This window comes from Thunnus albacares, chromosome 19 (genome assembly GCF_914725855.1).
Source record: "Thunnus albacares chromosome 19, fThuAlb1.1, whole genome shotgun sequence".
NCBI lineage: Eukaryota > Metazoa > Chordata > Actinopteri > Scombriformes > Scombridae > Thunnus > Thunnus albacares.
The window spans coordinates 20987269-21011781 of record NC_058124.1 but is presented as its reverse complement, the minus strand read 5'-3'; the positions used below and the strand labels follow the sequence as shown (position 1 = coordinate 21011781).

The window sequence follows — 24513 nt, the reverse complement described above, 5'->3', positions numbered from 1 at the left end:
TCAAAGAGAAAGGCAGTTTTGCATAGTGGAATATATGAAGTTGATGTCCCCAAAAAGTAGGAACACAAGCGTTCAAATAGCTAAAATAAAATGCATCGGATCTGTCTAGCGGTCAAAGTTTTTATAAAAAGTGTCATTCATGGTGAATTATCATCCTGACAAACAAACAAACCAGCTTAATTTAAAACGTTTACAAATATCTTTTGCATATTTTATTAACTATATGATGTGCAAAACATTAGAAAATAAAAGAAAAAAACAAAGTCATACAACATCACAGGACATTTCTGCAGAATTTATACATACATTTCAACGTGCTGAAGGCTGATAAAGAATTTCGTAAATACTGAGCTTTGTATCAGCTTTACACTGATGAGAGTGAGTTAGTACATCGCAGTGTTCATGTGCACAGCTGAGGTTTAGAAGTTTCTCTGCTGGTGTGTCAGCAGTGTTTGGTATTTTTTTTTTCGCTGCGTCGGGTGCAGAGGTGCTGCTGCAGGCGTAGTTTTAGCGGCGGTCACTCGTCGTTGTTGCAGTCTGTACACAGGATCAGGTCGCGGTCGGGGAAGAAGCCGGAGCCAACCAGCGACACGGAGCAACGCGAGCACTTGAAGCAAGGCTGGTGCCACTGCCGGTCCTCAAAAGAAACGTACTTCCCGTCTCCAAAACCTGCGAGACACACGTACACCACATGAGCAACTGATAAAGGAATGTTTTACTAGGGGTGGAAAATAGTTTAGTAACAGCCTCACCACATTCAGGAAATACCATAAAACTAATTCAAGATAACATCAGCAGTTGGCAAAGTGCTGCCAGTTCTGAGTACCTGCTGGTATTCTGGTTCGAAGCTGTGGTCAAAAGCATTTAACTCTGGCATGTAAAAATTCTTTGCCAAAGCTATAAAGAGGTGAGATGAAGAAGATAAAGGACCTTAAATGTACCTGCATTGCATTAGTTTTCTCCAGAGGGTGTGACTTTTTATTTAATGATTTGATTGATTGATCTGTGTGGACGGGAACTTAAAAAAAGCAGGCGGTTAACCAAATGCAGATGTTACTGCATCACTCTGCATGTTAATTACTTGTCATGATTTGCATTACGGTAACATATTAAGTGCTGAGGTCACAGGACTAACAGCTGCGGTGAGAGTCTGGTTATTTTCCGTCAAGTATATCTAGATCATCCTCACACAAAGAGTGAGGAGGATTCAAATTTCAGTTCGACTTTAAAGCCACTGTGTGTAGATGATTTATGTGATCTTAGCGTCAAATTATTCTTTGATTATTCTGGGATAAGTGTTTGTAGAAAAGTAAGACAATCCCGGTGAAAAGGTGCAGCGTGTTTGTTTTTCCGTCACTGCCAAACGTCTCTTTCAAGTCTACCCGTCTCTCCTTAAGCTTTGATTTTTGAGGTTTGAATTCTGTCCCACATCTTGTCCGTTTGTTCACTTCTGTTGTCTTCCTCCCATTGTAAATAACTTAAAAATCATGAGGTTGTGATATGTACAACCAGCTGGCGAAGGACTGTAAACAGGACTGTGTTCCCATGCGTGTGTAGTGGCATCTGCCGTGTACCGAACAACTCTCTGGAGACTTGAAAACATGATCTCTGTTATTTGTCTTTAGGGCCGTTTCTAACCAAACTAACGTGCCCAAAACTCTTTGTGATGAAGGAACGGGTCACCAAGTGCAACAGTGTGGCTTACTGATGTGTTTAAAATAGTCTTTGGACAACAAGGACACAGGGGAATAATATATATCAGGCCTTGGATACAAACACACACACACAATACTGGTAAGCAGATCAGTCCATTGTTGGTTTTGCTCTGCACGAGATTTGTTGAAAAAAAAAAAAAAAAATCGCCACCCATATCCTTTAAAGAGCTGCCATCTTGTTCCCAGTATACCCACATGACTCCTTTGAGGTTGTTCATGTCAGTGTCAGTGTGCAGATCACATTCATCCACACATGGGGGCTTTAAGTGATGCAGGCTGGGAAAAAGCCAGAGATAAAAATGTACTGCAGCAAACTGTCTTTTTTTTTTTTTTTTTTTTAAAGAGAAGTATGTAGAGCAAGACTCTCTCACACAAAGACAGACAAACACACATATATACTATATTTAAAACCTGAGTCACCTCACTGCCTGAACCTGTTTTTTTAGACAATTGACATTTTAGCTTTCATTGACAGTAGATAGTCGACACAGACGGGAATCATGAGGAGGAAATAGGAGACAGCAGCAACAGACAAAATGTTGGGAATTAGTAAAGGTCGTTCTGTCTACTTCTCTGACCTGTGATGGCCGTGTTGCAGCCGGCACACTTTTTGGCGTAGAGGCTGCTGAAGCACTTGACACAATACGGGCATCCCCCCTCCGAGGTGAAGGGTGAGCCGGCCAGCGGGACTTTGCAGCCCGTGCAGAGAAAACACTCTTTGTGCCAGACCTCGTCCCTGTAGGTCACCCCTCCTTTAGTCAGAGCCTGCGGGACACAAACACACAGACTGTGTCAGCACAACATGTGACAAGCTGAGAGATCCTGAGACACTTTGGGTACCGAGCGGTTACTGCTGCTGTGTCTTTGAGTTTTCTGTTTATAAAGTTTGAAATATAAAGTTTCTGTAGGTAACCCATGTGACTGTACGATATTAATGTTGATGCTTACTACTTGCTTCTTCTTCCTGTAGATTTTATCCAATGTTTATCCTGTGATTCGACGCAACGGATGTTTAAGACAACTGTTAAATTTCATCCTCTCAGTATCAGTATAGGATAAATTAATAAAATCAGACGTGACCAGTATCCCCTGACATACAAAATATTAAGTCCCACAATCCCTTCAAAAGTTTAAAAAGAAAAAAAAAATGAAGGTATTATGTCTAATAAATGTATGTCTGTTAGTTTATCTTCCAGCATCGATTTTAATGAACATATGTTAGAAATATATATATATTTAGGAGGGTCCACTTTATAGGACTTTGGCTTCTTGACGTCACCTTTTTCTTATGTACAAATAAAAGAAGAAGGGAAGGAAGGACATACAATGTTGTGGATGATCACCTTTAACTACTCATTAACTTGCTGAAACGATTAGTCAGTGAGTCAATAAACTGATTAATTGTTTAAGTTGTTTATCAAGTAAAAATCTCGGCTTCCAGCTGTTCAAATATGAAGATTTGCTGCTTTTCTGTGTTTTGTATCTCTGTAAATTGAGTATCTTTGGTTTTGGACTGTTGGCCAGTGTGACCTTTGACATTTTGTACATTAAAAGATTAATTGGTTAATCAAAAAAACAATTAACAGATTAATAAATAATGATAATAATCATTAGCTGCAGCCCTGTATTGTAAAAAATGTGTTCTATATTCATAATCAACGTCCGCCACCATTCTGCACGTGAGGCCTGGTTCACCTTTTTGCACTGGCTGCACTGAGGAGCAACCCTGCCCTCGTAGCACGGCACGCAGTAGTAGTTGTTTTTGTCTGGGATGAAGGCCTCGGCACCGATCGGCTTCTCACAGCCGTGACACACAAAACAGTCCTCGTGCCACGTGGAACCGCTGTACTCCAGCATCCTTGATCCTGTCAAGAGAAAGACGGATACCGTGTAAATGTTTAAAGAGTGGAAGAGAAGGAGCAGATGAGGTTGGGTTTTTTTTTGATTGTTTGTTGATGTCGTCCTTGACATTTTCACGTTCTGTGTCACTTCAGCTGTCTCCTTTGATCTCTGTGTCTCTATAAGCTGCTGTGAAATCTGATAGCATTCACGCGATCCCTGAGAAGACCAGAAGTGATGATTCAGCGCAAATGGCTAAACCTGTTCTTACACAGCCTTCCTGCAACGTACAATTACTTCAGCTTATCTTGCGTCAAAGCAATCTGACAAGCTGTAACAAAGCAAAGCTCTCGCTGGCACATGGCTGCACACTGCTTTTTATTTATTTTACACTTTTAACCATTTCACATGCTTGCTAAGAAACACTCGCTTCACTGCAGATGTTTATAAAAGTTGGCAGTCGGTCATGCTTATGAAATTGGATGTCAGATCCCTTAATCACTGGGCTCTTTTTATGACTTTTGGGACCTGAAAGGCAGCCCAAAGGCATGACGGTGTTTTGAACTTGAACTTGGCAGCGCTCTTAAGAAGAGGGGGGAGAGAGCGCCGCAGCTTTTAAAAGGCATTCCAGGCAGAACAGAAACTGAAGAAAATGACTGTTCAATTCAGAAAAGAGCTGGTGAGTTATAATGGCTCACACTCCCAACAGGACTGGGTAATTTTCAGTCATCCGACACCGCCGCTGCAGTCGTGTCGTCACAGCGCTTGCAGCTGAAAACCCTGCTGGGGGATATTTTCAGCAGAGCAAGGAAACAATCATTCTGTCACATCTAAGCTGTCACACCCTGGATAACAAAAACTCATTAGTCTCTTTATCCCTGCAAAGACAGGGTGTGAACTTTCTGGCATGTGAGCAGCGCCGACTGTGTGACTCAAGAGTCTGTCCGTATTTATTGTCCTTACCTGGCATGACTATCTTGTCACAGGACACACACTTGGAAGAAAACTCATTGCAGTAGCAGTCGCTGCACACCAGCCCGTCGGTCTGGCTGGTGAAGGGCTCGTCTGCCAGAGAGCGCTCGCAGCGGAAACAGCGGAAGCAGTGCTCGTGGTAGTGTCTGTCCTCGTAGAAGAGCTCCTGGAGGGAGAGGAGACGGAGAGTCAGATCAAAGACGTTTCATGAAGACGTTGATCAAAATTCTGTTTTGCTCTATTTGTTGAATTTAGGGACAAAATATCTTTAAATTCCATCATTTTTACAGCGTTGTTCAGACTATCCAAAGCTAACACTCAAGGTAAAAGACATACTATAGTAAAACTAGATGGATGTGTGCAGTCGGGCTGCAACTCACTTGGTCTATAAAACTTCAGAGAAGAATGCCAGTTCTCTACAAATATATCATCTTTAATTATCTTGTTTTGTCTGTTCCACAGTTCAAAACCCCCTCAAAAATTCAATTTACTATAAAGGTTGTTTTTAATGTCACGGGGGACAAAATCCACAGTCCTCCTTCTGTGCAAAAATGTATTTAAAAGTTTATCTGACACTAATAGGAAGCTTCAGGCATCAAAATTGGTCAAATCAAGTTGATATTGTTCAAAGTTAAAGTCGTTTTTAGTACCAAATTCCTCCTTTTTGTTACCGCAGCTCAAAAGGGAAACACAAAGACATAATTTTTGTACAAAAAACTTTTGAAGCTATTTGCTTAATTTGACTAACTCAGACTGCAAAAGCCTCATATTATCTCCAGATGAACTTTTAAATGCATTTTTGCAAAAAAACAAGGCTTGTGGATTTTGGCCTCCATCACTTACATTAGAAGCACATAAGGAAGAGATCTTCTAATGGCCAGCATGAACAGAAGGAATTAATACAGCGAGCAAAACCTTTTTCAATGTTCATTTGGGCTCCTGACTATTGTTTTATTGTGAACCTATCCTTTAAACAATAAATTGATTATCAAAATATATGTCGATTAATTTTCTGTCGATTAACTGATCGTTGCAGCTCTAGTGTGCAGGCGCCCAAGAGAGCTTATACAGTTCTCACTAATGTCAAAACAGGAAAGACAAGTAAAAAAGGGAAATGCAATCAAAGACAAAAAAGGATAATGATAAACAAAGAAATTAGATGTTTTTTTTTTAATTAAAAATGTTATTTGGAACCTGTCAGTTTTTTTTCCATGTAATCAGTTTAAAGTTGATTATTGGGATAATGAGAAATACAACAGTAGTGAAAGTTTAAAAACTGATTAACTGATAAAAACGAATTTCCTGCCAGCTCTCTACTGTAATATCACAATGTGATAACTATCTAATAAATAAATAATCTAATAATGTGCCAAATTACTTTCGGAAAACATCAGGAAATGCCAAAACTGACACACACACACACACACACACACACACACACACACACATAAAATAAAGCTGTATGAAATGAGGTCTATCTAATTAAATCAGCCTGTGTTGTGATTGTGAGGATTTATTCTTCAAATTCATCAAGTAAAAGTGTGAAAATAGCATCAAGGAGATCTTCATGTCCTCAGCCATGACATGTTATTCTTGAACAGTGAATAATACGGGAGCTCGAACAATTCGCCCTGAACTGTGACTCAATAAAAACTCGATATGTTATTGTTCTTCACAGGAAGATTTCTCTTGTTGCAGCTGCCCACCCATCAGCTTGGAGGTCAGAGGTCACGGTCACCCGCAGGAGTCAGTTTCCTGCAGAAGGGCACTTCAGTGCTTCGGATTGTTTGCCGACATGGGAGCCTAAACACACGGTTTCCAACTTCTCTGCTTTACCTTTCTGCCTGAGAGTTAACACAGGAGCAAAAACATGAGAAAAATCTCTCTTTTTTCCCCTCAACATTTTCTTAAAAATAAGAATAACCCACTTTATAATTTTTCTTTTCTCTATAACAGCTGCTCGTGTTCCAGGTCATCTACAGTTCAAGCTAGCTCTGTGATAAATGGCCCCAATTGAACGCCGGGTGAAAAACTTTATTTTTGAGGCGCTGAGGATTTAACAGAAACAGACAGAACTAAAGTAGAGGGGACAGAGACGAATGAAGGATGAATGCTGTTACATCTTGTGCGGAGGAGGGAGGGCCAAAACTAGCAGCAGCGTAATTTACTGCCGGTCCCTCATAGGGAGTCCATAATTCACAGGACACTGATGGCCCTGTGGCGTCTGTGCGTGTTTCCTTCAGGACAGTGTTTTTATATACACTAACTAAGGCTGTAAAGGACCAGTGTTTAGGATTTAGTGGCGTCTAGAAGTGAGGCTGCAGATTCCAACCATCTGAATACCCTTCGCCCTCACCCTTCCCTTTCAAGCATGTAGCAGGCGCGGCATTGTGGGTAAAAAACAACATTTATCAGGCTACTGTCATAGTCTCCGGCTGTGTAGAATGCATGCGTCAGATTGCAGATGCAGTCGCTGTCTAATTTCATAGCTTCAAATGCATTTCCCATTGAAGAACCTAGAAAACAACGTAGGCAAGACGGGAGGTAGAGCTGAAAATTCCTGCCTGACTTGATTGTCTCTGTGTTGCCTTGAAAGCATAGACCGTGTCTGTTCAGACAAGCTTATGAGCTGACAGCTCAGTGCACCACTTTCTCTCTCTTGTTAAAGGTCAATCCGGCTCACCAAGCAGTCGATCTCTTTCTCTCTCTCCCTGCAGGCAACTTACACAAATAATAATCCAGCCAGATCGACCAAACAAGATGCTATTTCCTTAAATAGAATTAAAATGTCAAGAGTTTTAAATGAATGGTTGGATTGGTCTGCAGAATCCACAGCGAAAAATAAATATGATAGATAGAGACAGAGCGCAACACGTCATACTCTGAAAAACACGCCCGTCGGAGAGGGAAACAATCGGCGCCATGATATGCAACCGAGACATGAAGCGCTAACAAAATGCCCGTAGCTACTGCAGCTAAAAACATTAGATTTCATCATGTCAAAGGATTTTTTTTAACACCTTATGTCTGCCAGAGAGGAAAAAATAGTTTATAGCGTATGCTGAAACCTGTTATACATTGTTTATGCTAAGATGCAATACATGAATGCAAGGGCTGACATGATGTCTACAGTAGAGATAACACAACTGTATAGCAAACTCCACCACATAACAGGCAGGCAGTTTTCACAGCTGATATGGCGACTACAGTTTGTAAACATAGGCGGGGTAATTACACGCACAGACATGCAATCATTTTCCATTCAGGCTCTTTTTACAGATAGCATTTCAGTTGAATGCAGGTTAGCTGTTCTGTGATCTATTACAAACATTTCAATTGAACAGCTGTTCTGTTTTTACTTTCATGCACGCTCTCTGTGACTAGCGGCGTGTCCACGTATATATATATGTGTCGTTTTTATGGAGGTTTTTGAGCTGCAGGTCGGGTCTGTTTCTTCCATGGCACACAGTCCTGTATCCATTTTTGTCTTTTAAAAACTTAATTCTGGGTTTTTTACCCTGTTGGTAATACATCCCTTTTTGCTAGCGCACAGAAGTGACAAGGAGACACATTCACTCAATACAAAGTCAATGGAGGGCGATGAATTGTTTCCCCCTCCATAGGATACTATGTTTCATTTCTGCATGATTTAAGCATTTCCTGTGCTGCTTGTAATAAATACAAACTGTTGCGGGTAAATAATAAGCTATCTCGGCATTGCAAATGTTTTAGAAAAAGATTTAAAAAGTGTCATAATCAACCAAACGTGATAGTCGCCTTCCATAGCGTGATATCAGTTATTTCTGTTTTAGCGAGACTACCGGCTGGAAATCGTCAAAGGCCCATTATTTTAGTCCATCCAATCCTTTAGAGCCAGTGTTTGGTTTGTCTGTTCTGGGCTTCTGTAGAAACATGGCGGTGCAACATGGTGGGCTCCATGAAAGGGGACCCTCTCCCTCTGTAGATATAAAGGACTCATTCTAAGGTAACAAAAACACAATGATTCTTATTTTCAGGTGATTATACACTAATTAAAACATACTTATATTCCATTTCTGCCAATAGATCCCCCCTAAATCTTACACACTGGTCCTTTAACAGACTGTAAAGTATTCTGCAAGTAGTGTTGTGTTTTTCAGGAATGTCAGCTGCTCTGTAGAAGCATTTATTTTTAGCATTTTTGAGCTAACCTTGGCATTGTGTCCTATTATTTCTTTACATTGCTGGCAGGTGTTGGCATACAGGCGGTCGTAGCAGGGGATGCAGTGAGGGTTGTCCTCCACCTGGATGTATTTGCGTCCGTACAGGGACTCGTAGCAGTTCTTGCAGTCGAATCGGTCACTCATGATGTCTGGCTGACCTCCTGCAAACAGAGAATTCACAGGCACAGTTTAGCATTCACTATCAGCGAGAAGACAGCGCAGGAAGGAGGAGGAGGGAGATTAGGAGGACGGAGAGAGAAAGCAGGAAGAAGGGAGGCAGATAGTTTTTGAATATACAGCTGGGAAATAAAACATCAACAGCAGAGACAAAAGGAGCATTATGAACTCTATTTAGATTAACTTTTAACACAGAAGGAATGGAGTTGGTTTACTGAAAGACATCATACAGCGGTTAATGGTTACATGTTGTTAAAAAATGTTCCACATCCCAGTCACTGCAAATAGAGAAAAGGGCTGACTGAACACTTTTACTCATGATGATTTATAGGAAATAAGTGCTGTAATGATATAACTTCTTATCGCTTCTCCTGTTTGATCATTACTCAACTGAAAGCATATTTTAACGTCAGTCCCCCCCCCTTCATTCTTGTTACGAAACCCCCTGCGGTGGTTTGGCATTGAGAGAGAACAACCAAACAATATTAATTGTTGGGAGCTGAACCGAAACAGTGTTCTCTATTTCAAAGACTCTCTCTCTCTCTCTCTCTCTCTCTCTCTCTCTCTCTCTCTCTCTCTCTCGAGGGTTTTTTCATCTGTTTGGCTTATGTTTAAAGGGCAATACCACTCATTTATCTAGTTTATTTCCTTTTGTCCACAACGTTGTCACAGGTCGATGGGTGTACATGACTTTCTCTTGTTAGAAACAAGATAACAAAGACCTGAACTTGTTATGCCATCAAGACGTATTATTTGCTGCAACTTTAGCTTCTTTTGTCCAAACTAATCATCACGATCCTGTTAATGTGATGTTTTCTAACACAACATCACCAGCCGTGAACATTTCGGAGGGATGAATATAATTTGGGGCCAGAAAAATCAGTCTGGCTTCTCCCGCAAGACCGCCCTGTTGTTTCTGAGAACAAAAAGTGATTCGTAACAACAAACAAATACGACATCCTTTGGGACATATCTTGATTTCAGCAGGACTGCCTTCAAAGACTTTTACTATTTAAAACAACCCTATCTACCCATAAAAAAATCTTTCAAGTGCACTCTGATCGAAATCTCAATTGCCTCATTATGGAACTTTTGATATCTCTCTTGAGTTCTCGGTGCACAGAGCTACGCTACAGTCCCACACTGCCAGAGCAACTTGAAGCTTGTCCTCTTGAGTATAGTGACGCTAATGAAGTCATGTAATTATTTGAGTTTCAGCTTATCAATGATCTGTTAATTTGCAGGATTTTTTTAAAAAAAAAGGAAAGCAGCATTGAAAGTGCGTGACAAGCACATGACCTTAAGAAATCTTATTTGACCTCTTTTTATAAACATGTCTCAATCAATACAGAATTAAAGTGATGAGGAGGATATGTTTATCTTGGTGTTTTTATGATGTTTTTTTTGTCTTTTGACCAGTCATATCCCGGCAGGCAAGATTTCAGAAGCATCAAATTGAAACTGATGGCATTTTGTTGATTAAAAACAACAGAATAAAGTCTGCTATACAGTCAAGGCAGCTTTATTTTAGCTTTATTTATAGTGGAATAGCTTCGGAAACCCCTCTCCCACTTTCCAAAACTGAAAGTCCAACATTCACACCGACTTCAGGTGTGATTGTCCAGCTGTGCAGATTTAAGAAAGGAGCCAGAGTTTGAACTTTTCTCTCACGCTCTCTTTTTTCATTCTTTACTCCATTGTTGCTTCATAGTTCAACACTATGAATGCCTTCCAGGAGAAAAATTTAACCTGTTATCCCTGTATTTAAGCAATTTGGCATCTCCCCCTCTTTAGGAGGGCAGGCTTTTCACTCCACCTTTGATTGTGCCTGTTGGGAACAACTTTAAACACATTTGACTTCTGACAAGGTCCAACAACACGTCATGCATACTACTTCTTTTGGAGCATAACCATGCTTTAATAAGGTCCAAGATTAAAATACTGAGTATGCATGATTTTATTGTAATTTGTAGGTCAAATGATGTTGATTTACATTTACATTTTGTCATTTGGAAGACGCTTTTATCAAAGTAACTAACAAGCAAGGCAAGACAATGTTGAAATGAATCTAATTCAAAAATGGGCTAAATTTGTAAAGGTTGCTTTACAAATATAACTGTTTCAGTGACTATATTTCAATGTGTAGTTCACACTGTGATTCACACTGAAATATAGTCATTGTAGAGGTGTTGAAACAAAAGTTTTATGTCTAAACCACCTTTTAACTTGGGTGTCTGGGCATATTTTGTTTTAAGGAGAGGGTGTGTTGTATGCTGACCCTGATGAAGGCCACAGACTGGAACACATTGTTCTTTATACTACAAGTGTTGCTGCTGGTGTTTTGACCTCTTCTGTGCCAGAAATCCCTACTTGCAGTTGGTCAAATGTAATGACCTCTTGAAAACGGCATTATGCACCTCAAGAGGCTAACACTATAAACAATAAATCACCATTGCAGCTCTAAGCACCAGTTTACCATGAGAAGTAGCCTATTGTTTTATGCTTATAATGCAAACAAATGACTCAGTTGACACCTGGTGGAGCAGAGGAAGGACCGATTGAATTAAGGCACGGCCACGCAGACAATAACATCCCACTGCTGTTACTGAACACAGTGGGGCATTAGCAGAGTGATCTGAGGTCGTATACATGTACAGCAGCAGCAAAGGGAAATGAGTGAGGAAATGAAGTGTGGGAGGCCAAATTAAAATACCCTCCTCTGGAACAGTTAAGACAAGGCAGGCATTGCTAAGCAAGACATATACCGTGTGGATGAAGATTACGGATAAGGCGTGACCACAGAAAGGTCTATGAAGTTTGGGACATGTTCATGTTCAGGATCACAATGTCTGGAACATTGCATTTACAGAGGCAGACACTTCAATATTTTACTTGGGAACAGTTATTGCTTATAATTTCCCCCCTATTTTGGGCACAGAGTGGCCTTGACATGTTTCTACAATGTCAGAAAAGAGGAGGTGGGTTCAACAAAGTGCAGCTGAGAAATCGTGAGGCTTTGAAATCTCCCTGAGGGATCAAGGAATGAGCCGAGACCCCCCCCCCCCTCCCTCCTCCCCAGCCCCCAACTCCTCGCCCCAGCGGAGGAAGACGTCACCAGCTCAGTCGAAGCGATGAGAGGACCCAGAGCTCATTGCAAACTAATGAAGGCCTCTTGTTTTCTCTGCAAAAAGAAAAAGATTTTTGTGGTTTGTTATGAAGCTGGCAAGAATTAAAGATCACTCATGATGAGCGATTCCTGCTCCACAAAGCTGACTTATGCAGGTACCGTGCTTCACGCTCTGTAACCTCCAAGTAGTTGCATCTGGTCCGCTAAGAAGTCATCTAGAAAGTGCAGTTTACATTCCTCATGTCTGACTGCTATCAAACATTTTGTTTCTTATAACCAATGATGCAGCAATTTCAGATAAACATAAAAAAGATAAACACAGTCTGCACTCAGTCATGTGTTAAGTCGATGCCAGAACCAGAAACTCCCGTTCCTCCACACCTCGCTCGGAGACTTTCTCCCAATGCCATGTTAGCGTAACACTGAGGACATCCCTCATGCATCCCTCCCTGCAGATAACAACACTGCTTCCTCTTAAAGGCCATCAAACTAGGTCAACAAAATACGGAGGAAAACTAAACTGAGACAAAACATCACATCCTATGTCTGTTTTGTGTCATTGCTGTCTGGATTGGGAATTCAGCCCAACTTCCCTCCTAAGATGTCTAAAGAGGTTCGGTTTCTATTCTCGTCCATCCATGTCTACGATGAATGCAGTGATAGAACAATGGTTTTCCTTCCGGACATAGTCCACTAAGTTTTCAGCTTTATGTTTCTTTTCCTGAGCCACAACATCTGCAAACACATTCTGTGGTCTCCAGCTGTTGTCTTTCATCAAGTTCTCCTTAAGGCATCCAACAGGGGATTCTCATGTGATTGATGCCAAAACGCAACAGAATTGAATTAAAATCCATCAAAGTAGTAATAAATCTTTTATGATTCCTATAGGACAGTCCAATACGGGTGCTATAGTCAGCTATACAATAGACAGCTATGGTAAGACCCAGAGTGTGTCCAGAATAAACCCTGAATACTGTTCACCAATTAATTTTGATTGTGCCCTCAAAAATTCCAGCAATGGAACAAATAAGGAGAGTCATGGCATGTACACATGGATGTATCACAACTATTTCTCTGAAAGCAACTACCTGCAGCTGGAAATGAAGTTGTCGAGAGCAGTGAGGTTGATTCAAAACGGCAGTGTTGCAGGCTGTTAAGCAAAAGCTATGAGCTGAAAGAAGCAAAACAGACCCGTAGATTCACTGCAAACAACACGTTTCACATTAGACGGGGTCATTAGATCCAATAATGATATAAAACATTGATTAGTACAGCTTTAATGAACTAAAGGACACTTGATACCTGATCAAAACATTGTAATGTTATTAAAAATAGTTTACATCATCATACAGCTCCACAAAGTAAGCAAAAAATGAGTAATCTGCCTGCCAGACTATGCAACTTTTGAAACAAAAACCCCTTTCAATCTTCTTATAAATGAAAAACTGAATTCATAAACAATAAAACACACCATCGCACAGATCAATACACTTAGAGGTTTTGCTGCTGTATAGCTAAAGCATTATAGCAGGCAATACCTTGCAAATATTGCCAACATTAGCTAATTATATAGCATTAGCTATATAGCTAAATAGCATTAGCTATATAGCTAGCTAATGTTGGCAAAATTAGCTAGATATTGCCTTTTAACTGACATTACTCAACGAGTTTGCTAACTTCATGACTCCTTTCTTCTTCTGCTACTGTCACACTTCATTTCATCATTCATCCATAACAAATTACAGTAATGTGATTTCTGTATTCAGGTACAAGAACAAGAAAGTGTATTCCAACTTGAAATTCAATTACATTACAGTTAGTAATCCCAGTAATGCTCCGGGCAGTTTGGGGGTTGACTTGTTTGCCATTATATCAATAGTTTGATGGAGGGTTGATATCAGTTTGGTCTGTGTGTTTAGTTGACAAAGCTAGCTCGATGTGGGAGCTGGAAGTGTCGGGAGAAGTTTAGCTGCCACCGAAAGAGGAGAAATGTGACTCCAGGTAAAGTTGTCTTATGGTTGGTACTAGATTGGATCAGCTGGAGAGACAATATGCGAAACTCTTGCAGGATTAACCCAAACCTTAACCCTAACCCTAAACGCACTTACAAGAGTTTGTCCCTCCACCTGATCCAACCTAGCATTTACCTTGTCTTATTAGCATGTTCTTAGCTGGTTAGCTAACATTAGCCACTGCATGTTCAGGAATCTGTTGGTTTAGTTCAGAGTTGGAGGGTGTGAACAGCTTCACTGAGAGGACGGGATTTAACGGGACACTATGATAGCTGTTGATGGTCAGTAAATACCTCCAAACTGTAGGCTGGCTGCTTGTTAAACCCAAGTGGTGCTGAACAATGAAGCCAATGCGCAAGTGCCAAAAACTGCAGTTCCTCGAATGGCCACTTGAGGTCCAAAAGTGAGTCAATCCCCATAGACCCCCATGTTAAAATGCCCAACTTTACAGCAGAAATAGTTTTTGATCTCTATCGCTAATTTCCCCTTTCATGACAACTGTGCGGGGGGGGTGAATTTTTTTTATAACTCACCTGTTTAAATTTTATTAAGCTGTAAAGTTATGCATAATGAAGGACATGGCTACTTTGAGTCACAGGTCCGCCAGCCACTAGGTGGCTTGTTTAAGCCATTCGGCCCGTCTCTTTGCCCATTTTGAATTGGCCAGGAGTTAGGCAGAGTCACGCACTGCCAAGATGGCGACGGCCGGAGCGGCTCACTTTGAGCTTCAAAACCGCTCTTCAGAAACCAACGGGTGACGTCAAAGTGACTACATCCATATTTTTATACAGTCTATGGTTAAACCACAATGTCTAATTTTCTTTGTCACATTGTTAAACACAGAGGATGAAACGTGAGTGTGGGAGCTCTTAAGTTGTTTAAAGCAGCCATAATCAATATTTTTCATAATGACAGTGTATCAAGTGTGTAATGTCAAGGCGTTGCTCATAGTGATGAACCTACAGAGAATTATCAGTGACACTGCAAGCATTATGAAGCTTTATAGTGAGTTTCAGCTCATTGTTTAGCTGTCCAGCTGCAACTGCTTTGGTTCACTCTCAGCACTCTCATAGGGTCGTGTTATTTTCAGATAAAAAGCTCTAAAAAAAACCCACTGTATACTACCTGCTCAGCACCAAACAGCAAACAGACACAGATAGAGAATAACTGGTGAAGGCAGTGGAGAATTTAGCAGCTATGAGCCAGATATTTCCCTGACAGAGAGCAAAACCAGAGCTAAAGGAGAGTGAATATTGGACTTCACCAAGTGGACAGAAACATGACTCCAAATGAATGATAATGTTGCAGCTCTAACTGCTGGATGTGGAAATAAGCAACTGTTTGCTAACAAGTCCAACACATCAATTTAAAAGGTGATGAAATCATAGTGTTGTGTTCACTATTTGTTTCCCCCAAGTGGCCAAAAAAAATCAGTTAATGCAGGTTTAAAAGGCACCTTTGACTGAACTGGGCTTAGTAACGAAAGGGAAAATAACAAATAATGTAATTATTTGATGTTGAGTAATATGTCTGAGTAATATATGCGTTCAGTGTCGCTTTATTTGCATAACTGACATGCTTACAATGGTAATAAATGTCTGGTGAGAATCTTCACACCCTCCAGACTGTCTGACACCAATATCTGAAACAGTGACTCACACATCACCTTGTTCAGGATCCAAAGGCGTGCTCTTTACTCTACAGGTGTCCTCTTGGAACGTACCCAGGAATACTTGTCTCCCCTGTTCTCCTCCTCACCACAAGACATTAAACCAAACAGTCATCCATCCTGTCTAAGTACTCTCTCTAGTAGCACGTCTGCTGAAACAATTTAAGCCCACAATTCACCTTGATGAGTGGACATGTTGAATCCTTCTCTGATACACTGTCTGTCACGGTAAGAGATTTACAGCAGTCGCTTGGCTCTGAGCGCTTTGTAGCTGGAGCCAAATGGCAACTGTCTCCCAGGATCAGCCACCGGCCCTCCTGTCTCATGTCCCTTCATGGTTCGCTGCTGTTGTTTTACTCCTCAACAACTTGACAGTTTCTTACGACCGGAGCCAGGAACTCTACGAGCCATGAGAGCTCTACTGGTGTTAGTGTTTATTTTCCCCCCGTGGAGGAATTTAGACTTGTGTCTGTGGTTTACAAACCAGATTATTCCATGATGAAAACCGCTGTCACACGTAATAAAAAACCAGTGGAACAAATATGTAGGTAAGTGTTAAATCTGTCACAGCCATAAATATTAATTCACGAATTGTAAAGCAGCCTCAGCGCCTTTTTTGGGGTGACGTTATTGCATTCCCCCCCACCCTTAAACGGGCACCAGGATCTAAGCTGTACGCTGTCCAGTCTGTTTTAAGAGAGTCTTTTTTGACTGTTTTCATGTTTTTTTCTAACACATGACTAACGCTAATCAACTAAAGAACACAGAGTCTCTGTGGGTATCCAGTTAAAACAGGAAAGTCAATAACAAAGCTTGCAGCATAGCTCTAGGGATGGTAATGTTGGTTGGGTTGGTTCGTCCACCACTTTGGTCCAGACTGAAATATCTTGAAAACTACTAGATGAATTGCCATGAAATTTGCTATAAATATCCATGTTTCCCGGATGATATATACCCACGACTTTGGTCATCCAATGACTTTTCCTCTAGCGCCACGTGAGGTGCACATTTGTGGTTTTGAGTGAAATATGTCAACAACTATCAGATGGATTGCCATGAAATTTGACGCGCACATTCATGTTCCCCTTTATAGTCGCTTTGATGATCGTGATACGTCCAAATTTCACCTTGACATCCTCCCGATCATATTTTTCCATATATGTTATCAATTTATCTATAATTCTGTCATTCTGTCTTCCCATACTATAATTTTGCTGTCTATATCTGTCCGTCCAGGAAGAAAAATTCCTCCTCTGTTGCTATTCCTGAGGTTTCTTCTATATTTTCCCCTTGAAAGGTTTTTTTAGGGGAAGTATACAGATTGTAAAACCCTGAGGCAAATTTTTTATTTGTGATCTTAAGCCATATAAATAAAAATGGACTTGAATTATGCTGCATTCACACAATGTCGGCAGGATGGGAAGAATGGAAAAAACCTCCCGTTATTCCGACTTGGGTGTGTTCACACATTTTTCCAAGATGTTGGCGCCACTGCTAACCAATCATTTAAATAGACTGAATTAGGTTATTTTAGTAGTGCCAGGTATTTGGAGAGGTTTGTGAACAAAACAGATAAAAACAGTGTAAAGCTGCTTTTAAGTTAGCTGAATAATATTTCTATTATTGATTGTATTTGTGTTTATATTGGATTGTATTTACTGCCAGCGATAACGACAATTTTCAGCCATTTTGTTAACAATTTGTTAACACTTTTGCAGTTGTTTTCACCAAGAGGCAGATCATCGCTGTCAGAAATTTCCGATATTACCAGCTCAGAGGTTTTTTTCCAACTTGGTTGCTCATAATTATGGCCTCTCTCTAAAGGATATGAGGTGATCACAACACAAATACAGCCTCACAGAGCCACTAGACTGGCTGTAGACGCTTAGTTTTTCTAATGCTTAAACTAACAATCACTGCTTTCTCCTTTACTTTAACACCCACCAAAGAACCCAAAGACTGTGTGCGCATTCAGTTAAAGCCGGAAAGTCAGTGACAAAGTTAGTTTTTAATTACCACCCTACTTTACAGTTTATTTCCCCTAAAATGGATTAAGGTGCTTTAACGGCCTTCTCAAGCTCAGAACAGTTCTCATATTGTTTGACTCCTGCGTTACACAACCTGGTTTTGGGGAGGTGAATGAGAATATTGACAGCAGCACAATACTGCTTAGAGTCAACAGAGGAGCCAAGCAGCAGCGGAGGAAAAGCGACACCCTCTCGGTTGCAGCTATAAACTGTTACAGAAGAAAAAACACAAAGCTGGTCTCTTATGGCCGTCAGATGACTGCGCTGCCTTTCATCCCCCAGTACAAAGACGCTCAATGTGGTGTGGCTTCCTGCAGATCACAAGGCTAATTTCAACTGTACACACACACAAATCAAAATGAACACACTTTGTACATTTTTGTTGTCTCTGATTAAAGATCTCGTCGAGATGAATTGCTTCTTGCCGTTCTCTCTTTTCAGTGCAGTTATTTTGAGCAACAGAGTTGGCAGACGTGTAACATCATTTTTGGCTATTTGAATATAAAAACGTCTGCACTTTCTCGAGTGAAATCCTCATAATGTCACATTGGTGTCAAGGATTCAGCTGTGTTATTTAACTGTATGTCTATTTTATACGTATGATTGTGTCGTTAAATGATTCGTTCAGGATAAATTCCACCAAAACCAAAAATGATCATTGGGTAATAATGATACACAACTTGTCATATTAATATAACATTTGGTAATAAAGTCCTTATAAAGATGGAGTGGGCGTGTGACTCTGTTTTATAGGATTTCCTGTGGCTCACAAGACCTATTTCCGCTGCATGCACATGAATTTAAATGAACACACATTGTACATTTTGTTGCCTCTTATTAAAGATCTCGTCAGGATGAATTGCTGTTTTAAACATTGACGACAGTAGAAGTGTAACATAATTTTGAAAGATAGCTGCAGTTTCTTGAGTGAAATCCTCATAAGGTCACATCTGTCAAGTAAAAATGTTCTTTCACTCTTAATTTAACTAAAACAATAACATGATCAGTGTCATTGGATATTAATGGCACATAACCTGCAACACTACGCCTGTAAAATTAGGGAATAAAGTGCTTTTAAAGACGGAGTACGTGTCTGGCTCTGTTTTATGAGTCTCCAGCTGGCTGTTTGTTTACTCTGTGAAACAATGTGATCTGCAGCTGCAGCTTCACCTCTGCTGCTGTCTAACAGCTCTCAGCCCGGCGGTAACGAGTCACCACCGTGCCGAGACTTCAACACCTTGTGACCTCATTCAGCGGTTTCCAACCTGGGGGTCGGGACCTCCACCGAGGGGCCGCGGGATGATCACTAAAGTAGGAAAAAACTAAATTCAGCTACACAAATTTAGGTTTATTATTCAAACTTTTCCCAGAGCTCTTGTTAAATACTGTGTGGTTTTACCTCTTCAGAGCTCTAAAATGCTTTATTTTACAGCTCAATATCTTTTAAATAATCCTCTATAGGAAGTTTCCTGGAAAGAACTACAAGAACAAGGGAAAAGGAGAATTTCCTGACAAAAAAACATCTTAATTCTCATAAATATCAATTCAGCATTCAGTTATGAGTGGAAACTTCTGACAAAAAAAAGAATCCATCCTAACTCAGGCTCCACAGGTTAAGATATTTTTCCAGAGCTTCCAACCACAGCTGACAGTCTTCCTCAGCGGATGAAGGTTGCTCGATTGTCTTGGAGATGCCTCGGGTGTCAGTAATTATCCTCTAAGAAGACTGGAAAATGCGGTTGAAAGCTGAGGATAAACCTTGTAAATGAACCTTGAATTACGATTACTTTTGGTCAGAGTACTGTTTCCAAGGTCAAGAGGATCAGAAAAGGAAAGAAAGAAAATACATATTTATGCTACATCAAATTTAGTTTGCTTAGTGAACATTTTCCTCTAATCCTTGTTTAGTTTCTTGTGAATTACTGGATGATTTCACTTGAAGATTATTCTTACAATACAAGTAAAAAAAAAGGATGTTAATTTTATGGTCACATGTTCCATACATCCTCCGATGATGTATGTCCATGTTGTAATTTCTGTCAATGGTCAGTATAAATATTTGGCGCTGAGGTTTGTATCCTTGCTGCTACACTGCTGTCTGCTTTCAGACACTTAACTCCCTCCACCTCCTCCAATATTAGCATTAAGTTTATGTTCATCAAATGTTTGTGTCTCAGGCTCTGCCAGGGGCTCAGATATGTACCAGAGCATCACACCGACAAACTAAAATGTGTTTTGTTGCAAAAAATGGTTAAAATTTTGATCTGAAATTTTGACTCTTTCGAAAAAAAAAAAGGTTCTAGCCATAAAGTGTCAGGTGTGTAGGATCAAAAAGGTTTGTCTTCAAAAGCAAGATACATAATTTAAGACAACTTTTAAATAATTACTTGCAAGTATGTGCTTGTTTGACCTAAAGCAGTGGTTCCCAACCTTTTTGGCTTGTGACCTCTTAAAACGAGATGCTTACTTGCAATGTATGCACGTGCAATGTTTACTTGTATGGTGCTGATTGTCTGTATGAATTTTGCCAGTTTTGAAAGTCCAAGGATTGAAACATCATTGTTACTCAAGTGAGTTTAAAGTGATTTAAAGTGCTGGGTTCTTAGTTTTTCTTTTCAAACCTTGACATGACTGAAATCTCTCCTATGGACATATGCAACCAGCGATGAGGGAGTGCTGGTACACATCTCCTCGGTTTAAGAGGTCACAAGCCAAAAAGGTTGCAAACCTTCTGCTCTTGGTTATACAAGTAAATTAATTACAATCAAATATTTAGACGTTATCATAAATTATTTACAACTTACTCAATCATTTTCCAGTGAGAAATGATAAAAAGCAGACTACTCTGAGTCACAAGCATAAAAGTCTGGAAACCACTGACTTAAATGACAGTAAATGTGGCTGAAAAATGTGTTGAAACTTCTAAATGTTATTGTGAATGAAGAACAGAACAATAAAGATTAAAAAGATCATAATCAAGTGTGTTCAAGTAGTCTCTTGGAAGTATGTATCTTTAGTGAAGTTACTTTGGCAAAGTACTTATTGCACTTGGATCGTCCTCGCAGGGAAACATCAATGCATATAAACAGTCCAACTGATCTTGATCACCAGCAACAAGTAAACACATTTTCCCATCAACGGCCAGCTGGCAGCGGAGTGTGAATGAGGTGATTCGTGTCCTGGGTGTTAGTAGTGTCAAACGTTTGTTTTCTGAGAGACTGAGCCTGCTGTCTCTGTTTCATGTTTACTGCTCGATTTATTTGTCTTTTCTGAGCTTCATCTTTATGTTGGAGAGCTTTAGAGAGGCTGAGGGCTGGAGCCAGAGCGATTTTGATCGACACGTTACGAGGTCATTAACGAGAAAAGGAAAAGAATTATTGGTCAACATTAAACTTTTACACCTGCAGAGAGCACATGTGGATGGTTTTGAGGTTTTGAACCATTAGAGATGTAAATGTGAACACATGCAGACTTTAAAAATGACATTTACTCTGAAATGGAGTGGAAACAGACAAAATTGGGATCTTCCCTCTGAATCAATAAACGAATAGTACTCTAATACTCTCATGTCTTTACATTAAATATGAAGCCGGAGCCAGCTGCCATTTAGCTTAATTAGCTTAGCACAAAGGCTGGAAACAGGAAAGAGCTAGCTTGGCTCTGTCTTAGGGGGAAAAAATCTGTGGCTATAAAATACGTTCTCTTGTTTGTTTAAACTACACAAACACTGAAGTGTAAAAACAACAATTTGCCTTTTTACAATGGGTTATTATGTCAGACTATTTCTTGTTCCCGTCCAAGAATTAGCTTGGCAAGTAGCCCCCCATGAAACAGTGAACGGTCTTTTTCACACATCAGTTTATTTACAGAATTAAAAAAACAAGATATGACATGTTAATTAGTGAGCTTTAGAGGTGCTGGTAGTCAGATTTAATTACTTTTGGACAAAGCTAGGAGCTGTTTCCCCCCATTTACAGACTTTAAGCTAAGCTAAGCTAACTAACTCTAGCTAACACTAGCTAATCTCTGATCATTAAGGACAGAAAAAGCCTACTGGATTTTTGAGGATAATAACAACACCAATAGTTGATAGTTAAAGGAATAGTTTGACATTTTGGGAACCCTGTTAATTCGCTTTCTTGCTGAGTAAGATCGATACCCTACACTCATGAGAGTAGTATCAATCTTCTCATCTGACTCTCTGCAAGAAAGCAATTAAGCACGTCTCCCAAAAAGTATTTTTATTTAAAACTCTTCCCAGGTTGTGCAAAGGAAACAGGAAATGGAAAAGACAGTGATGTGAGTGAGACTGACTCACATCTATGACAGTCTGATTTTATAACCATCAGTCAGTTGGCAATCCAGAATCATCTCTGTTATTTTTTCTTGCATCTGGCTCGTCTCCAGTGATTTTACACAAGCCCAACCTTCGCCCAACGCAAGAATTTCAGAGGAATGTGACTGTGGTCAAAACGTGGCAAAATCGTGCGGTTCCAACACTGAGAAGAGGGGGAAAAAAAAAACGCATTTTTCTTTCCGCCCTCTGTTTTCTAAGAAAAGACAAAAGTCAGGAATTCCTTTCTGTGTGAAACAAAAAATAATGCACCCACACATTTCTTTAGGGAGGGATGCAACCAGAGCTAGATTGTTTCAATGAATGTATTAATTTCACCCAAATGGACTGGAACGTGATGTTGGTATGGGAATGGTGTGCGGTGATGGAAACTATGAGTGGTGCTGGATTGAGGGGGAGGCGGAGGGAGGGGGGTGAAAGGGGGTGGGGGGGTGGGGGGGCGTGGGGGGGTTTGCTGAGTCCCCAGAAGAAAATTTGTAATCTGCAGGAGACATGACATCACTCTAACTCAACACGACTGAGGGGCTTGTTAACGTGCCTGTTCGTATGACACATTAAGCTCCAATTCTCAAGATATGAAGCCTTATTGTACCTTTGTCATGCCTCTGAGCACGATTCAAGACTTTGGAAAACATTAAAGCAAAGGGGATTGTTTCCTCAAAGGTCGCCTTGTTCTTCTTCTCATAAATCCTACTTCAAAAACGGAGCCGCAGCACTTATTCACAGTATCAGTTACAAACACTGGACCCTGTTCAGCCCCTAAATCCCCCCCAAAAACGTCCATTATTTCCTTATTCTAAAGAAAGAACATCCTTTTCGGTGCATCCTGGATGTGTGCAAATATTTTGGCTTGAAGAATATGCAGTTCTTGCAGTGATTTGGTACCACTTTCTAAAAAAGGCACAGAGAGTTTACGAGGTGCAACGTCTTTATTAATGGTTAATAAATCACTCACTAATGCTTTTGATGTCTTTTATTGACTTGGTGTGTTTTTATTGTGTTTATATTCATGGTTTTATGTTGCCTTGCTAAAAAAAAAGGATGTGCCCCTGTGGGACCGTAAAGAACTGAAGTGAACTGAACTGAACTCATAGTTTGATTATAAGCCATTAGTAAAAACACATTTTGGGTTGCCAAGTTGTGGAAAAAATCCTCATTGGTAGATGTTTATCTTTTAAATGTTGGTATTAAATTAATAAATATGGCTCTAAGTGTGCAATTAGAAATGTTAGTGAGGCATTAATAAACGGATTTTTGTTCTGGTTCTGTGCAGCAGCTTTCTAGAAAAAAAAAAAAGTGGTCAGACTTGACAACCTGGCAACCCCAAACGTGTTCCCATTAATAGCTTATAACCACTCTGTAAAGCTTTAGTAGCTGGTTTATTAGCCATTAATGAAGTCATAAATTACAACTTATACACAGGTTATAAAAGGTGCCTCATTAGAAAGTGTTGCCATTCATTTAAAAGCTTCCATGTGTTGCTTAAAAGTGAGGAAAAGATATTTTAAAAATGTATTTGATTCGCTTTAATAATTCGCCGTTTTGCACCATGTGAGAACGAGACAGGTGAGGTTATAGAAGATTATACCCGTGCAAACTCATTGTATCACACTTAAAACGTAATTATCACCTCCCTTTCCCCACATCACAGAGCTGTAAGTAGCACCTATCATCTACTTTTTTTTTTTTTTTACGATATAAACCTATAAATTACATCAAACGTACCTCTCTTTAGCGCATCAGCAGCCAGTCTCTGCAGGATCTGGGCAGTTTGTCCGCTTGTGCCGCTCTGCTGTGCAAAAATGACAGATAATTAAATCCTCCTCCGTGAACTCCTACACGGGGCTGAAAACTGACGGGTTTCCACTGGATGAAGCATCTGCGTCTGGTGCGTAAAACCAAACCATTCCTCCCAAAACACCGCCCCTTTCCTCCTCTTTCTCCGTCTCTCTCTCTCTCTCTCTCTCTCTCTCTCTCTCTCTCTCTCTCTCTCTCTCTCTCTCTCTCTTTCCTTTCTCCTCCCTCCCTCCCTCTCTCTTTCACCTTGAGAGGAGTTCAAACTGAAAGAAGGTAGACTTGAGTGTGTGTTTTTTGGATGTAATTGAATATTTTAAATACAGAGTAGACTTTTGAGGATCCGCTTGCTTCCAGCTGCTGATGCAAAACCACTTTATTATCTCTCTAAATGGAAAATCACTATAATAATCTTAAAATATAAGTTGTGGTGGCACTAAATAACAATCCTATGGTTTAATGTGCTCTACAGCAGTTTTAATATCCCTTGATATAACAATAAAAGTAATTTGGGGGAACTACACATCCTTCTAAAATCTTAATTTTCACTGCACAAAATGCTGAAAGTCACTTTATTTCTCTGCACACTCGGGATGCTCTCGACACTCTGTATTGTCTTGCGTTT

General features: G+C 40.1%; 1 protein-coding gene across 3 annotated transcripts; it reads right to left on the bottom strand.

Annotated features, from left to right (window-relative positions):
* Positions 1–475: 475 nt before the first annotated feature.
* LOC122970396 (four and a half LIM domains protein 3-like) lies at positions 476–23989 on the bottom strand. Of its 3 annotated transcripts, none has more exons than XM_044336515.1 (6): positions 23820–23989; positions 8717–8889; positions 4518–4692; positions 3411–3580; positions 2294–2480; positions 476–669 (listed from the first exon to the last, which is right to left on the bottom strand). In XM_044336515.1, the coding sequence occupies exons 2-6, from the start codon at positions 8870–8872 to the stop codon at positions 518–520; spliced, it is 840 nt and encodes a 279-aa protein (XP_044192450.1). In that variant the 5' UTR covers positions 8873–8889; positions 23820–23989; the 3' UTR covers positions 476–517. The 3 variants fall into 3 exon arrangements, with proteins under 3 accessions (XP_044192450.1, XP_044192451.1, XP_044192452.1); XM_044336516.1 differs by lacking the exon at positions 23820–23989 and adding an exon at positions 14338–14417; XM_044336517.1 differs by lacking the exon at positions 23820–23989 and having other exon boundaries at positions 8746–8857.
* Between the last annotated feature and the right edge of the window lie 524 nt (positions 23990–24513).